We start from the raw sequence: 18549 nt of genomic DNA, 5'->3' as shown, positions 1-18549 counted from the left end.
GAAGTTCTTAGCACAATGCCTACCACAGTAGGAGTTCAATAAGTAAAAATAATGTTGGCTAAATTTAAAATACACCTTATAAATATCTTAGGGTTTTAAAAGTTAGTTTAATGGATATTATTACTGGGATGCTTATTTAAACAAAAGGTTCTTAGCTCCCCACTGAGGGGTGGCAGAGTTCATAATGCACTAACTCCGCATTCCTAATACACAACCGTATAATCCACCAATGTGTTCTTATTTTCATCTAGCTTTTAAGTGCTCTTTCCTTACAGAACTAATCTCAAAGGGAAGCTTAAAGAAAAAAAGTACACAAATATCTTATTTTTATCCAGAATAAATTCTGATCATCTATCTTCAAGAGGGTTACATTTTATATTAGCTAGGAATTACTTGAATCTAAGTAACAAGAACTGAACAAATTACTGTCAAGCATCATCTGTTTCTAACCAAAGAAACAAAAATAGTCCTTCAAAATAAATCCATTACTATCTAGAATATTAATACTGATCATTTAAAAGAAAGCAGCTATATTAACTTTCTTACAGCTGGAACTAAAATACTAACATTTTTTGTTCTTCCCATTCCTAAGATATAGCTGTCTTTTGGTTCTTACGCCAGGCTTTCTTGCCCTTTTAGTTTTCTACCAACTTGTTTTAGTACCCTAAAAAGTGGTTTCAGATACTTGACAACTACATCACTTTTTTTCCCCACCAAACAATCACTTTAGCACCTTAAATACCTTAAAATCCACAAGGCAATAAAATTTACCACAAATTGAGAAAGGCAACCAATTACTTTCTGCATATAGCAAGGTACTAGAAATTAGTGAAAACTGCTGACAAGAAATGGTTTAAAAATGACTAGGAATTTACATGTCCTAAGCCTCATTACACATATTAACTCTCAGATACTAATGATTAAAAAAATGCACCATGTTAAAAAAAAAAAAAAAGTAGTCTTAAAAAAACTAATCAATGCATACTTTGAACATCATTAAAATTAACCCACTTCCCCACATCTAATTTGTGGTCTTACTTCTGGGAGAAAGAATCTGAAATTTCTTATGCTACCTACCCTTGCTTGAAATTAAAGGATCCTACAAAATGCAGTTCCGGTATTTAGTAAGCAGGAAGAACATCCAGCTTTGCAGTACCAACAAGGAAGGATGACTAAATAAAACAAAGCTCAGGAATATAGATAGAAATAGCCATCCTTGATTACAATTGGCTTAGGTTACCAAAAATGTACATACATTTACTTTTATTAATCAGAATTCAGAAATTTGTTTTGGTGGCTCTATCTTGGCTTTTGTGAATGTGTACAATAACAGGTGATTTGTAAAATGGGCATTAACTATGCTTGATGAATATATTCTCAACCTAAATGCCAGCAACTGTACCCCAAGCAAATAAATGATGGGGATATTAAATTATTTAATGTCTCCTGATTTCAGACATTCTACCTAAAAATTAAAGCCACTTTTAAAGTATCAAAAAAAAAAAAAGAAAAAAGAAAAAGGAAAAAAGAAAAAAAAACAGAAAAAAAGAGAAACCTAAATAAGCATAAAATAAACTGCTTCTTGTAAGTGTAATACAGACATGCCAGGGAACACACAAGGCTAAAAGAATGTTAACTTTATTTATGAACATGTGATTTGTGTTTATACACATGCTAATAAACAAAAAGGAAATAACTTTTCAAGAAATAAAACTTCATCTGAATTAGTTTAAATACTATATAAAAGTACTTTATACAAAATGTGTTACATTAACTACTACAGTCACCAGGATAGTCACTCTAATTTGTGCTAGCATTTGGATACATAAAATCAGTTTTAAACCAATCACCAGCAAAACAGAAATTTGGACAGTTTTTTACAGCATTATGCTTTAAAAACCAAAAAACCAAACCAAAACAAAAAAAACCAAAAAAACAAAAAAGCCCAAAAAAAAAACCACAAAAAAACCAAAAAACAAAAAAACCCCATATACCCCCCCGGGGGGGGGGAACCCCAAAACACTAAGTTTTGACCTTTGAATCACCATATTTAGTTCCATGAGAACTAAAGGCCATATACTTTAGAGAACAAGTCCAAAGTTCAGATATTCTATATTATCATGTTTAAGATGCAATGATCCAAGGTTAGTGAAATGCCTGATACACAAAGATCAGTAGTATTTAAAAAGATAAAGTGAAACAGCAAGCAATACCCTTGAATTCCCTAAATCAAGATTTCAGACATCTTGTATTGTGTACAGATCAAGCCTGAGCAGTAAAATGTTTCGAGAACCATCAAGTTTACAGAACCCAATTACTACAGCCCTATGCTCTGAAACAGATGTGTCACCCCACAACTTAGGAATACTGCTGCCTTTTACTTAAGACCTCCAAGTCAACATGGCGTCATACTTAAGCTGTGATCATAAAAATGAAGATGTTATCCCGGGTTAAGGGGAGTTACCTTTGATGAGCTACAGCTTTCAATTAGCTTACAATTAATGCAGCATTTTAATATCTTTATGAGAAAGAGGGAAATATTTTAATTTGGAGAACGAAGCAGGCTGGAAGTGAAAGACCTTGTATTAAAATTTAAAAACAACGTACTCAATTGTATAAATCATCAATGAGACATTCATATACTCATGGGGCCCAATTTCAGGTCTCACTTTATAGTACAGATATAAACAAAGAATAAAAGCTTGAAATTGCCAAATAAGACAAAACTAAGTAATAAAGCTGCATCAAAAGTCTCTGGAAAGCTCTTTTCTATATGTGTCTGAACTTGGAGAAAGCATCAAACTTTAACATTAGCTTTGCACATTGCTAATGCATTTTTTAAAGCCATCAATCAGGCAGAAAAAAAAACTAACAAAAACTAAGTGATACAACGTGAAAATGGCAAAATATACACTCCAAACATTTTTTTTATTGCAAGAAACAAAAAGCACACAACAGCCTGTACATACATACAAAATACTAACTATAGACAGACAGATGTAGAACATGTCATCATGTTCATTAGTGTAAAACCTACATGAGCTAAAAAGAATCATACATTAACTGTACAACACAGTGTCATACAGGGAGGATGCTATCATATTTAATATGAAACAGTGTTTTTTGGGGGCACAAATTACCCATTTCTACAAAGTAAGTGTGCAAATTATGCCACATATATCCATATTCAACTGAGCTGTCATCAAAATACATTTTATTTACAATGTGTACTATGATCAGTTGGATATTAAGTTCTAAATGATTTACTTCACTGCTACATTATAAAGGTAAAAGCAATGTGTAGAAAAAGTGTGAGATTGTGTTTTTACATACTGCTTTTGAAGTTCCCATCACTGGTTCAGTTCGACTTCTAAAAAATAAACAAAAATGAAAATAACATTAATTATGAGCAGCTATTTATAGATTTTTGTGCTAAAACATCTTAATACATATCTCTAATCACGTATCTTTATGAACACAAATTTCCTTTGGTACAAAGATTTAAAAACAACCAATTTCCTAGGTAATAATAAGTACACTACTTTGATTAATCTTTACCACCTTTAAATAGTTTAAGACCTTTTTGTGGCAAATAAAATAATAAAATAAAATAAAATAAAATTCCATACTAAGGAATTCTAGAATAGGTGTAACCTGCCATTTACAATAGATGTTCTCACAGGTAGAATGAAGAGCTTTTGTTAAGAAACATTGTAGCTATTTCTCGGGCACCTGGGTGGCTGGGTGGGTTAAGTGTCTGCCTTCCGCCCAGGGTCCTGGGATCCAGCCCCGCCATTAGGCTCCCTGCTCCCTGCTCAGCGGGGAGTCTGCTTCTCCCTCTGCCCCTCCCCCTTCCCCTGTGCGCACGCTCTCTCTCAAATAAATAAATAAAATCTAAAAAAAAAGGAAAGAAAAGAAACATTGTAGCTATTTCTTAATAGATTTTACAACCAAATTACATTATTCGCAGGTTTTTTAATAGGTAACGAATGTACATTTTCATACATCAGATTTTCTTAAATGAAGACCACTCACTGTTAACATTTATAATTTGGATCCCTGAGAAATTGCTGTGCTCCAAAAACTAAATTTCAAATCCAGAAAGGTTGATAGTTACTTTAACTTCTTCTAAGTCTCAAAACAATGACCAAAGATTAAACAAGAATTCTAACTTCCAGAAAAACGCAATATAGTCTGACAGTATATTAGTTCAAAGACTGAGTCTGATGGTTATGAAGAATTGAACAAACTGATTTTTTTAAAGTACATACAAATAAAGGCCAAGAAGAAACTCTTTCAAAAGTCCTCACAGGAAAGGGGACAGGGGTTGAGTTGCTAAATACAGCGTTTAAATGCTTAGTTGGAAGTTTATGCTATCCTGACTACAGAGAAATGTTAGTGCACATCTGAAAGGAGTTTCTAAGTTTACATGGGATTTTCAAGTCCTGGGATAAAAAATGAAGCTTTCGTTTTCTAGTACTTGCTCAATAAACTCAGAGGCATTTTATGAGGCAAATAGATTACAAAGGAAATCTCACACATAAATTAACACACAATTTTAAGAGGCAACTTATTTTCCTGTGTACTTCAAGTAATTCTCTCCCTAAGACTTTCTTAGTGTCAAAAAAAAAAAAAAATCAACTGAAAACTGAATGTTTACTGTTATTAAAAAGCAATCGGTAAATTAAAGTATAATTTCACACTGAATTCTAGGAATTAATTATTCCCTTATAATTTCTTACAATTACACAAAGTTAAAAGCACATAATTCACTTGGTTTTTATAAGAAAAAGAAAGTATGCAGGTTTTTAAGTTGTTGCTATACAAAATATTACACAAAAGGATCTCCAAATGCTAAAACATGGAATATAACTTTATAGCAAACTAATGACAATAATTTTAGAATGAATACTTGCCCATATGAGGTAAAGCTCCAAGAAATGACTATTTTACCTCAATTCCAGGAACACATTCCATTTCCTAGGACTGGCAAATTCCAGAATTTTTCATTAGCCAAAAGTAGAATTTGCCAAAATTTCAAATAAGGCTACCTAACTTCTAAGTGGAAATCACTACCCCTTTCACATTATTATAATTTTAACACCATTAAAATTGCAAGGAGGTAGGGGCGCCTGGGTGGCTCAGTCATTAAGCGTCTGCCTTCGGCTCAGGTCATGATCCCAGGGTCCTGGGATCGAGCCCCGCATCGGGCTCCCTGCTCCGCGGGAGGTCTGCTTCTCCCTCTCCCACTCCCCCTGCTTGTGTTCCCTCTCTCACTGTGTCTCTCTCTGTCAAATAAATAAATAAAAATCTTTAAAAAAAAAAAATTGCAAGGAGGCAGGGAAAGTTAAAAGATATGTTTTAATCCTGCATCTTCCATGAATTCCTTAAGCTCTAGGCTGGTGCTAAAATACTGCTGTGTTCTTACTTCAATAATGGGAGTCTACCATGGGCCAGGCACTGTTTAATTCTTCCAGCTCTCTTCTTTAAGTACTCATATCCCCATATTATTTTGAGAAATCTATTTTGAGGCTTTAGATAACTTATCCAAAGTCACACAACTGGTGTAAAGCAGCTACTGAAGTCAAACCTAAGCCTGATTCCATAAATCCTATAAACTCTATAGCTTCCCAACAAAAGCCCCTTATTGAGAAGCAAATGTTAGCATTACTGAACACTCTGGATGCAGTCAAAATATTTAGGACAAATCTCTTAACACACTTATATAATATAGCAAAAAATTATTCCTGATAACTCATACTAACTACAGATTAAGTTAACAGGGGGAAGAAACCAGGAAAAAACAAACCCATTCTCACAGTTTTAAGGATTAAGAAGATACACTTATTAACGTAATGACTTCAGTTCTAAAATACTTCTTTCTTGTGAAACAAAAAAGTCTATTTTGAGGACTTAAGTACATGAGTTTTGATAAAAACTTACATAACATACGTCTTGCTTGTAGATTTAACACCTCCAATAGGAATTCTTCTAACAATTACAGATGAATTCTTAGGAATTAGAGCATTATCATCAGTATATTCTGTAAAAAAGATAGAGAGTTGAATTTCTATTTGGCGATTTGGAGAAGTCAGTCCTCAAGAATTAGAAAACTTCAACCAAACATAAACTTCATGGAAAATGAACTTAAATTTAAAAGACCATTAATCACTACATGGTCCTTGCATCTGGATTACTGATATTGTCAGAACAAATATCCAAAGTCAAAAGAAAGCAAGTCCTCGGGCGCCTGGGTGGCTCAGTTGGTTAAGCGACTGCCTTCAGCTCAGGTCATGATCCTGGAGTCCCGGGATCGAGTCCCGCATCGGGCTCTCTGCTCAGCAGGGAGTCTGCTTCTCCCTCTGACCCTCTTCCCTCTCATGCTCTCTATCTCTCATTCTCTCCCTCTCAAATAAATAAATAAAATCTTTAAAAAAAAAAAAAAAAAAAAAGCAAGTCCTCACAGGAGGTTCTCTTCAAAAGACACCAAATATGGTCACCAGGTTCTCGGCTCTAGCGCCCTACTTTTGTGGAACCCCAAATCTCAGTAAGACTAAGTCATTCTTCAGTTTATTTAGCTAGTAATGCTAAGCATCTAAACTATGAGAAAAAGCGGTTATTTAAAATGAAGTCATTCTGGGGGCGCCTGGGTGGCTGTCGTTAAGCGTCTGCCTTCGGCTCAGGTCATGATCTCAGGGTCTTGGGATCAAGCCCCGCATTGGGCACCCTGCTCCGCGGGAAGCCTGCCTCTCCCTCTCCCACTCCCCCTGCTTGTGTTCCCTCTCTCACTGTGTCTCTCTCTGTCAAATAAATAAACAAAATCTTAAAAAAAAAATTCAAAACGAAGTTATTCTGTCCCTCCAAGCCCCTCAACCTGAGTATTACTAAAAACGACAGACTAAAGAAATTATGACATATTTTGAATAGAGAAAAAAGGGTTTTGTAAAAACAATTAGTACAAACAATTAGTGCAACTTTGGATAGAACGCTGATTTAAGGCTCTTCTAAGGAACACTTGAGACTGAGAAGCCAGCCAGATGTGCAAAAAAGCTGGACAAAGAGTGTTTCAGATAGAAAAGCATGTGGGAAAAAAATCCTAAGTCCAGAATAGCTGGAAGATAATGAAAGGGAAGAATGACTTGAACTACAGAAAGATACAGATCACACACTGATTTATATTTTGTTTCTAAGAACAACAGGAAGTCACTGAAGGATTTTAAACAAAAATGATGACAATTTGGTTTACATTAACAACAAACAAACAAGATAACTCCCGTATCTATATACACAATGAATCCAGAGGGGAACAAGAGCAGAAAGAGGGTGACCAAAAAGGAGGCTGCTGCAAAGTCACAGTAAGAGATGATGGTCTGTGCTGGAATGTGACAGATGAAGACAGAAGAGAATCAGAATGTTTGAGGTAGAACTGATAAGGCTATCAGTGGATTTAATGGGGGGGAGGAGATGAAGGAAAAAGAGCAATCAGGCATAAAAAACTGGGTTCCTGGCTTAAGCCAACTGGAAGAACAGTGATGTCACTGCGAAGAAAACAGGGAGGATGAATGGATCCAATTTTTCTACTCTTTAAACTCCCTATTACTTGCAATACTTCTGGAAGAATGAAATTAAAAGAGAACCTGGACCAATTAACTTAAAATTACTAAAAAGAAAAATAAGGAGATAGACATGAGAATGTACCCATCTCCCCCAATCAGGTATTAGGGTTCACTCTTTAAGATTATGGAGTTTACTTGAGAGAGAATGAGACAGAGAGCACGAGAGGGAAGAGGGTCAGAGGGAGAAGCAGAACCCCCCCGCTGAGCAGGGAGCCCGATGTGGGACTCGATCCCAGGACTCCAGGATCATGACCTGAGCCGAAGGCAGTCGCTTAACCAACTGAGTTTACTTGCTTCACTTAAGTTACTCAGCACCAAGTGGCTGACACTTCTGTTCTTCCAGTTATTTCAATTTATCACACATGTGAGCATTTTAAGCTTATATATACTCTATTAATTTTAATCATAACATTATTAGTTATTTCCTGTTACAAACTAAATTGTTCAAGAAAGGGTTCTTTGCAGTATATTTCAAGTAGTAGACTGTATCTCTCAGGTATCCAATCAGAGCGATGCAATTTCCTAGACTGTTAGAGACCATCATCATTATCTTGATAGTTCATGACAGTTCCAGATTTCAAGCAAGCTCCGAGTAAGAAAAACTGGAAGATGGGAGATGTTCAAAAAACAAATTCTAGAAACAAAACTTGGTGTCAAACATTTGACAAAGACTTTCTGAATATGTAACAACTCTCAAAAGCATTCACTGTAGCTTTCCAAGACAGCTTATTAATTTGATCAGCACAGTACTGTCAGACTAAAAGTCACGTGCCCCAACACTAGATGCTCTGACCTTTTTAAGTACCTGAATTACATTGGTGACTTCCTACCCTTAAAATACCTTACTAAGTAGCCTGTTAGCGTCAAAAGACCCCTTCCAGGGGCCAGTGTGATTTCTGATCCAAAAATATGAAGACCATAGATTTCGGAATGAAAAACAAGATGAATCTGAGAAATGGATAAAGATAAGAGTCTTTTAAAAATACTTCATTCTCAGCTTTCAAATCTTTCACACTTAAGTTCAGAATGAAGGTTTATTTTGTTGCGTTTTTTTGGGGGGGGGAAGCTGAAAGGTAGGAAAACAAGTTTATATGGAAAAGCTATTATTAAAAAATACAGGAAGATCATTTGGGATTTGTTTTGAAAGAGTCTAGAAATAAAGGAGCAAGATTCTTTAAAACATGAAATTTTGATCCAAGCATTTTGGTCTAATCAAGATTTAAGGGTCCTAAACATGGACAGATTCCCAAAACTCTTAAGGAATGTTTTACAGAAATATGATATACTGGGTAATTTAAACATTAATTCAAACAAATTAAGTGATCCAGTTCAGCATCTTCTCCTAGGCAATCTCCTAACTCTGAGGCTATAAACTTTTATTTTGTACTCTCTAATTCACTGGATGGTGCTAAAACCCAGCCCATTCTTACTCAGCTGCCTGTGACATTGGACGCTTTTCCCCCGTAAAACTCATTAAGTGAATATCCTCTGCGCTACTATCGATGCTATTTTTTCCTCTCTTAATTTGAGGATTGCACAGAACGCACATTCTCTCCCCAGAAGCTCCTTCTCTTAATCTAACATCAAAGCTTTCTCCAATAAGGACAGTTGACCCAAACATATAAAAGAAAACATGCTGCTGGGCAGAACACTTCCCTGGCTTTAAGGGTTTGTAAAAATAATACATCACATAATTTCCTGGCTTAGAAAAAAAAAATAACACAATGTCACAAAACTCTTAGATTTTTGGACAAGAATTTCATCAACTATAACTTACTCCAATCTAACAAAATTGTATTCAATTATTAGGTGGAGAAAATACACAAAGTCTATGATAAAACCATTTAATACTCCAGTAAAATGTAAAACCTGCATAAGTATAGGACTAAAATTGCCTTAATAGTCTTTAATTTGTATTTTTTTCCTCTCATTTGTAAGTATCATTAACATATCAGTACGTCCTGAAATTCTTATAAACCCATCTGTCCTGTGAAGTGTGGCTGCAATACTTAAGGGACACTTTTGGCGGCCTTAAAGAATATTTCCTGTAAGGTATTTTCTTGAATGCTATTTTAAAAAGCTGTTTCTCAGCTGTTCAAGATGACCAGCAATTTTTCCTTTCCGTAATGAGTAATTACGGAAATGAGTATTCTACACATAATTACAATCACCAAAGCTTCACGTGAAATATCCCTTAGGTATAACATTTTAAAAGGGGGTGGGGGCAGCACAGAATATTCTTTCCCATGTTATCATGTGAGTAAAGTTCTTTCTTAATGACTATTTTTGAGTCATGCCAGTAGTGCCATTCCTTAACATAATACAATTATACCTGGATGTAAATGGAAAACAGCTCTTTTACATGACAAGATTTACTCTATTAAAAACTACAAACTAAGGGTGCTGGCTGGCTCAGTTGGTTGAGCTTGCGACTCTTGGTCTTGAGGTTATGAGTTCAAGCCCCACGTTGGGTGTAGAGATTACTTAAAAAACAAAGAAAACCACACAAAACCCCAAACCCCGAATAGGCTACAAGTGAGGGACTCCCCCAATTTCAACTAAAGAACCCAAGTCACACCTTAAGCCAAATTTAGTGATCTATAAAATACCCTAAGCGAATTAGAACTTCTTAATTTCTTCTGATCCCACATTAACCTACTGAAAACTACACATCAGCATTACAACAACGAGAAAAAGAAACCAAAACAAATGCAGAACCAGAATCTGAAGAAACTGTTTATCACGCTGTCACATCTAATGTTAAAATTGCAACATTATAAAATGCTTTTAAAAAGGAGAAAGAACTTAAAGATTCCTATCAGTGGCATGTTTCAAATTCATGTGGTAGCAGCCTACTATTCTCTGTATCCTAGTTAACAACATAATCATGTAAAGTCTAGCAATTACTACTTTAAAAAAGAAAAGCCTTTACTTTTGATCTTTACTAAATTGCTACTAAATTTTAAGAGTAATGTGATGAACTGAAAACTCAACCACTTAATTACTGTATTACTAATTCTGGAATTTACACACAAAAGTGGTGACATCAGAACACATCAGGTTCCAAAACCAATTCCAACATTAAAGACTGGCTAGATTAAATCCTTAAAAAATACTTAAGTGAGGATCCCTTCTCCAAAACACAGGCAACTCCAAAATAAAAATAAAGTACACAAGGACAGGAAGAAAAGGAGTACATAAAACCTGCCAATGAACCCCACACCGTTGTCAGGTTAGAAAGTTAAGAGAAGTATCTCTGCTGCTGCTTTAACAAGAAGCCTCCATATGCTCTCCTCCCCTCCTTCTGATAAAAAACAAGCTCGGGGCGCCTGGGTGGCTCAGTCGTTAAGCGTTTGCCTTCAGCTCAGGTCGTGATCCCAGGGTCCTGGGACGGAGCCCCGCATCGCGCTCCCCTCTCTGCGGGAAGCCTGCTTCTCCTTCTCCCACCCCCCTGCTTGTGTTCCCTCTCTCGCTGTGTCTCTGTCAAATACATAAAATCTTAAAAAAAAAAAAAAAAAAGCTCGAAAACGCCACAAGGCAAGAATACCAAGAACCTGGATAACACCCCTCACCGTCTCCCACTGAAATCTTCATTTTAAATAACATTTGAGAAGAATCATCAGACTTCCACGTTTTCAGATTAGCCTGTTACCGATGATCCCACGTACGCAGACATCAAATAAACCAGTTAAGCTCCCAGGCCGACCGCTGCAACCCTGGGGTCTCAATAAAAGTTGTATCAAAAGTATTAGAATGAACCGTCCCACAAGAGACGTAATGGCGGTTAGCCTTCTGCCAGGCAACCAGTACCTAGCACAACTAATATCTATCTTCAACCAGCAAGTATCTGGAGCCCAGGTGGCCCTTACCTTCTTTCGTCTGCGCGTTGGTGATCTGCAGGTCGCAGTCGGCAGCTTTCAACTTTTCTCTCCCCATAATCTGCTTCTTTAAATCGCAGAGGGAGATGTGGAGCCCATCAAAGGTGACGGTATCATAGTTGAGTTTAGAGGAAAATTTATAATGCACACAGGACATGGTGCCAAAGGATTCCTAAGGTTCAGCGAGGAGACGTGGACACTCTCAATATATGTATATTTATAAACTTAAGAGCAAAATATGTACACACACAAAACACTCAAAAGACACCGAAGGACCCTAAGGCCTCAGATTAAATACCCCCCCAACCACAAGCAGGGGTTCGTAAAAACAGTAATCCAGAACCCCCCCGTCCCCCCCGATACTCAGAAGCACTTCATACGGGAGGAAGCGGACGAGGACGGGAAAAGGGGAAATCGAGAATCCGCCAACGGGCACAATGTCACCCGGCTGGGTCCCCCTCGCTCATGCTAAGGGCCGGCAGGAGACGGGGGGCAGGCGGTGCAGTCAGTAGCGGTCAGTCCACACGTTAGAGTCCGAATGACCCCGCGGGGTCAGGGGTCCATAGCGCGGCCGCACCTCCCGGTTGGTCTCTCTTTCCGTGGATTGGGGTGACCCAGGCCCCGGGAGAAGGTTGGGGGAGAGGGCCTAGGCCCGGAGTCCACGAGCGGCCTCTCGCCTCCTCCTGGCTTCCGGACGACCGGCGTCAGCTTCCCCAGGCCCAGGCCCCCCCACACACAAACCCCTGTCGCCTGCTCCCCGGAGGCCACGAGCGGCCCGCGGCCTAGGCCAAAAACGCGCGGTCGGCGGAGGAGAGGCCTTCCCGCAGGCCGCCCCCGGCTCCGCCTCCCCCCCGCCGCCGCCGCCGCCGCCGCCTCAGACACAAAGCCGGTACTAGGCCTCAACTAGGCCTCGAAGCACTTCCTCACCACCCCGGGCCCCAGCCAGCGGCCGGGTGGCTTTGGCGGACCCTGGGGACGCCGCCGAGGCTCCCCGACGCTTCCTCTCGCCGTGTGCTCCGCGCTTCTCTCGCCTTTCGCTCCCGTCGCCTTTCGGCCCCGAACCGCGAGAGGAGGCCCGGAAACCGCCGGGCAACGGCAAGGGCTTCGGGGCTCTCTTTTTGTTTTGCCCCCCTGCCGCTCTCGGGCCCTCACCCAGCGCCGGCGACACCTCCAAGCCAGGCACTATGGCGGACGCGGCCTGGCTTCGGGCGAGCGCCCCACTCCGGGGTCTCTTAAGCAGGGATTGCACGGGCGGCGCGCGCGAGGCGGGGCTGGCGTGCGCGGATAGGCGGGCCGGGAGGCGGGGCCCGCGGCGTCACAAAGCGCACCGGCCCGCCCACGTGACCCCGCGCTTTGTGACTCGGAGCGCGGAACCTGTGCCAGCCCGGAGAACGAAGGAACCATCTGTCTCAAGAGGAAGGGGGCGCTGCACGGAGGGCCAGCTCACCCGGCTGCTCCGGAGAGGGGTGTGTGGTGGGGGGGGGAAGCTCGGATTTCAGCTGCTACGGTGCTTGTTAGTCTCCGCGGCAAAGTGGGGTGCCCAGGGGTGGCCGGCTAACTCCCCTTCTCCGCAATCCCCACCAACTCCCGCAGTTCAAGTAAACATTATAGTTGCTATGCAGTGCCCCCTAGCCTCCCCTTCCAACAAACCGGCTACCTTCAGCTCTAAGTGGAAATTCTGGAGCAGCCCCCTGGCTAGAACTGACAAAACCACCACTATAAAGATTTATTGAGTCCTTACTATGTGCTAGGCACAGGGCTGAGCCCTTTGTAACACTGAAAGGCTCTGGAGCCCAGTTGTGGTGGTTGGAACCCTAGGTGCGGGGGTCAAGATTTAACTCCTCCGTGCCTCAGTTTCCTTGGCTGTAAAAGTGCAGTTTAAAATTGTACTCGGGGGCGCCTGGGTGGCTCAGATGGTTGGGCGTCTGCCTTCGGCTCAGGTCATGATCCCAGCGTCGTGGGATCGAGTCCCGCATCGGGCTCCCTGCTCCTTGGGAGCCTGCTTCTCCCTCTGCCTCTCTCTCTCTCTCTCTCTCTCTCTGTCTCTCATGAATAAATAAATAAATAAATAATCTTAATAAAATAAAATAAAATAAAATTGTACTCGGTCTACGGGGTTGTTATGGATTAGATAAATGAATATGTTTCCATTGTTTAGGACTATGCCTGGCATATGGTTCAATGTGTCTCACATGTAGCTCAATAAATGTCTTTTTAATATCAAAAAAACAAAACAAAAAACAAAACCCTAAGTGGTCAGCACGACCATTACCTCGGATTTATAGATGAGGGAACGAAGCTAGCAATCGAGAACTTTCTGAATTCTCAGAATCAGGGGGATGCCTGCTTTATAGCGGGGTCCGAAATCCCATTTCTAACTGTAAACGAAGGGAACTGTGCCAAGACCCCCCTCGGTAGATTGGAGATTATTTTTTCCTTGGGGCATGGGGAAGTTATTATAACATCCATGAAATTCATGCTATACAAAATTGCATTCATAAACTGTAATAGTCACTATAACTTACAGTGCATTTTCCTCATCCTCTCTGGATTGTTACTGGCTTGGGCTCAGAGAAGTTAGTCACTGAGAACAAGATCACACAGCCGTGATGGGGCAGTTTGCCAGGGGCCCCCTAAATACATACACCCAATCCTTGCAGAAGGTGGTTTAAGTAGATCATCATCTTGTCAGGAATGTCTTCCTGGGGCGATTTTATCCAAATAGGATGGCCATCATTCTATCTCTTCCTCTTTTTTATTTTCTTCCAAGCGTTTGTTACTATTTGACATGGTATATATTTACTTTTTAATTTTCTGTTTCCCCCCACAGCTGAGAACAGGGATTTTTCTCTTTTGGTCATGCTGTATACCCAGCTCTTATACAACCCCAGCCTGGACATAGTAAGCACTCAATAAATGTGTTGAATAAATACATTTTTATGTGATCTATAGAAATACCGTGGCAGTAAGATTTTGGCAAATCAAGGCAGCCCGAGAGACACAGATACGATTTAACTCAGCCACATCATTAGCATCAGTGCTTTTCACATATAACAAATTTCTCCTACCTTTATCTTTGGTAACTGACCAAAATTTTCTCACTCTTGGGTCCACTTCAGAATGGCTGCTTTTCTTGAAAAACCTGTATGAACCAAGGGGGGGAAATTACATCTAACAAAAGAAAAGGTGGACAGGAAAACGAGGTATTGTATGTGTATTCACACCTCTAAAGTGGTAAATCTAGGGCGCCTGGGTGGCTCAGTTGGTTAAGCAACTGCCTTCGGCTCAGGTCATGACCCTGGAGTCCCTGGATCGAGTCCCACATCGGGCTCCCTGCCCAGCAGTGAGTCTGCTTCTCCCTCGGACTCTCCCCCTTCTCATGCTCTCTCTCTCTATCTCATTCTCTCTCTCAAATAAATAAATAAGTAATCTTTTAAAAAATAAAAATAAAAAAATAAAGTGGTAAATCTATACTCTTTCACCAGTCTTTGGCCTATCCCTTCACACTTCATTCAGTGCTAATTTAACCAACCTGATGGGACTCAAAGGAGGCCACATCCTCAGGATAGAGTGGATTAGAAACCTGCCAGAGATGAGTATGTCTCCTTGGAAAGAATATAGTCAGTGTTATGATTTGGTCCAATGGTTCTCCTCAGCCAAGAACCCTTTACAATGCTTTTGGAGACCTCACTCTGTATCACATTGAACAGGTCAAAATTCACCCACAGCCCGCATAAAATGCGCTTGTGATGGGATTTAATTCGGTTGCTTGCCTAATTGACAAAATGTTACGTTTGGTTCATTTCATGAAATTCCTTAACAAATCTCAACTTTGTAAACTTCTGTTGGTAATATGGAGCTGCTCTCCCAGCCACTTCTCCCCTCGCCCACCCCGATATTCGTGTAAGCCCTGGCAAAGCCTTTTGTACTGTACCTACCTTTCCAAACTTATTGTATGTAGCAACTCCGGAGCTCCCACCTCCTAGAATTTTAACCTTTGTCACTCTCAAACTCATTGTACCCTCACATCCCCACCGAACACATACATCTAGTAGATCCCCTACCTTATTTTAGTATGCCAATATTTCAGTTTCAGAGAACAGAATTGGGAGACCCAAGAAAGTCTGCCAGTCCCCTACAGGGTACTTGTGTTACTATCCAGGCTCTGGAGGTTAGAATGAGACCTACCAGGCTGCTCTATACTCTTATAATCTAATCCCACCAAGTGCGCCAACAGCAGGCACATCACCAGATTCTGAGTCTGGCCTCTGTGTTCTCAGCCCAAATTCACAAAAGATAGATAGATCCTTTATATCACTGATGTATCTTCCCCAGATGGGAGATGGGGATCAATGGGGTCCCCTGTGATCACTGGGGGGTTTGCAACAGTAATTTTGGAAAACGATCTGGCATCCTCTTGCAAATTTGAGCGTTCCTATACCCTATGAATCAGTCATTGCACTCCTGGTTATATATACCCAAGGCAAAATTTAACTCATGTAGTTGCATGAGAATTTCATGGGAGCTCTCTTCTCAGGAGCAAAAAGCTGAAACAACCCGAATGCCCTTGAGAGGGGAAGGAGTGAATACATGATGGTCTATCCAGACAGTGAAGTATAATGCGATAGTGAAAATAAATAAAATAACAGTAGGTGTAACGACATGGCAATGTGATCTTTTTAGCTGTTCTGGAGTCAGAAAAGCAAGTCTCAGAAGCTGACATACCCCTCCTATGAATTTCAGAAACAACTCAAAGCAAACAATGCATTATTTAGGGGGGCATACAAATGTTAATGCACCTAGGGGCGCCTGGGTGGCTCAGTTGGTTGAGCGACTGCCTTCGGCTCGGGTCATGATCCTGGAGTCCCGGGATCGAGTCCCGCATCGGGCTCCCTGCTCAGCGAGGAGTCTGCTTCTCCCTCTAATCCTCCCCCCTCTCATGTGCTCTCTCTCTCTCTTTCTCGCTCTCTCAAATAAATAATCTTTAAAAAAACACACACACACAAATGTTAATGCACCTGAAAACTGGCAACCAGGAGACACAACATTCAGGACAGTGGTTACCTCTGAGATGGAAGGATGAGACAGGTGAGGAGCCCAGAGGAGATAGGAGTTATCAGCAGTGACCTAGTTCTTGGGTGGGTTCCCATGTAGTCATTAGTGTACTGAAAATGGACAAATAAAGAATACTTAAACTAAAAGGGAATCATGTACAGAACAATAAGAGGTTGTGAGATTAGGAGTATGATTAATCCATTGATATGTCCCTGAGGTTTCATCTCTCCTTTCTTTTCACTGCCAGCAAAGACTCTCACGGTCAGACAGAAAAAAATGAAATCCCTTTCAGAGCAACAAAACATATAGGCTAGTTCCCTAAACTCTTTTGCAGCACTGAATGCTGTAACTGTAAATAAAACTCTTTTACAGTTTGGTTCTAGTTTTCTTGTGTTGAGATCAGGGAGGGGACTTAGCCATCAGACTTTTGGGGATCTGGGGCCAGAACATGCTACCAGTGACCTCTCTTTATCCAGTGACTTCTTTTTTTTTTTTTAAGATTTTATTTATTTATTTGACAGAGAGAGACACAGCGAGAGAGGGAACACAAGCAGGGGGAGTAGAAGAGGCAGAAGCAGGCTTCCTGCAGAGCAGGGAGCCCGACGCAGGGCTCGATCCCAGGACCCTGGGATCATGACCTGAGCCGAAGGCGGACGCTTAACAACTGAGCCACCCAGGCGCCCTTCTTTTTTTATTTTTAAGATTTTATTTATTTATTTGAGAGAGAGACAGAGATAGCGACAGAGATAAAGAAAGCATGAGCAGGGAGGAGAGAAGGGAAGCCCTGATGTGGGGCTCAATCCCAGGACTCTTGGGGCTTGATCCCAGGACCCTCAGGGCTCGATCCCAGGATCTCAGGATCACAACCTGAACTGAAGGCGGACACTTGGCAGAATGATCCACCCAGGCGCCCCTATCCAGTGACTTCTAATTCCACTCCACGGGTGAAGGTGGGACTCGAAACCAGGAATGTTTTGAAGAGGAGAGGACTCGTAAAAATGCCAGGGGACGTTATACATAGAAAGACACGCGCCACACTTGCTTCTCCTAGAAATCCAAGGGCTCTAGGTAAACACAAAGGAGGAAGAGGAATGGGAATGCTATTGTGCCAGAGCACAGATCCTTGGACAAAGCCCTTCTCTCTCAGGTGAATGTGACCGATTTATTCATTCCCTCAGATATGAACTATGTAATGAATGACCAAGGGCACCAGGCACTATGCTGGTTGCTGGCCACTCTGCGGTGAACAAATCAAAACCCCTGCCTGCAGGGAGTTTACGATAAGTAAATGATTTCAGAGACTCCAAAACTTGCTGTGTGACTTTGGGAAAGTAACTTACCTTCTCTGGCCCCTGGTTTCCTCCAGGGCCTATATCATGGGTCCTGTGTGATTGTGCTTGATGTAGTGCTCTGCTGTGATCATCTTGACCATTCCTCATAATTTCCATTTTCATTTTGCACCAAGTCCCACAAACTATGTAGCTGATCTTGGTTTCTTGGCTTCTGAAACAGAGTTAAAACAGTACCTTCCTAGAAACAGAAACCAAGGGTTACAGGAAGGGGAAGTGAGGAGATGATGTTCAATGGGTACAGAGTTTCATTTTTGAAAAAACAAAAAAAGAACAAAAATGTTCTAGAGATCTGTTGCATAACAGTGTGATTATACTTAACACTACTGAACTGTACACTTAAAAATGGTTAAGATGGTAAATTTTATGTATAAAAAAAAAAAGACCAAAAAATAGTACCTTCCTTATAAGGTTGTTAAGACAGAGTCTGGCACAGAAGCACCATGTAAATGTTGTTTGGAAACTAAATTTAAGGGACACCTGGGTAGCTCCGTGGGTTAAGCCTTTGGCTCAGGTCATGATCTCAGGGTCCTGGGATCGAGCCCTGCATTGGGCTCTCTGCTAAGAGGGGAGTCTGCTTTTCCCTCTCCTTCTACGGCTCCCCCACTTGTGCTCATGCTCACTCGATTGTGTTCTCTCTCCCTCTGTCAA

At 40.8% G+C, this 18549-nt stretch overlaps 1 protein-coding gene across 5 annotated transcripts in view; it reads right to left on the bottom strand.

Moving 5' to 3' along the window:
* The window catches only part of RBBP6 (RB binding protein 6, ubiquitin ligase), a 37811-nt gene extending 19742 nt beyond the window's left edge, over positions 1-18069 (bottom strand). For 2 of the 5 annotated variants that reach the window (XM_028090386.1, XM_028090390.2), the window contains exons 1-3: positions 11486-12750; positions 5944-6043; positions 3334-3370 (exon numbers count right to left, since the gene is read on the bottom strand). In XM_028090386.1, the coding sequence (XP_027946187.1) occupies positions 3334-3370; positions 5944-6043; positions 11486-11651 (303 nt within the window). In that variant the 5' untranslated portion in view covers positions 11652-12750. Of the gene's footprint in view, positions 1-3333; positions 3371-5943; positions 6044-11485; positions 12751-14562; positions 14637-16558; positions 16660-17889 lie in introns of those variants that run through there. The other 3 variants (XM_028090387.2, XM_028090388.2, XM_028090389.2) reach the window with 3 other exon arrangements.
* Positions 18070-18549: the final 480 nt, after the last annotated feature.

The sequence above is a fragment of the Eumetopias jubatus genome, unplaced genomic scaffold, assembly GCF_037043125.1.
Source record: "Eumetopias jubatus isolate StellerSeaLion01/CBP00866 unplaced genomic scaffold, mEumJub1_p1.0 scaffold_12, whole genome shotgun sequence".
Lineage (NCBI taxonomy): Eukaryota > Metazoa > Chordata > Mammalia > Carnivora > Otariidae > Eumetopias > Eumetopias jubatus.
The sequence above is the reverse complement of the archived record's forward strand: the minus strand, read 5'-3'. Positions and strand labels throughout refer to the sequence as shown.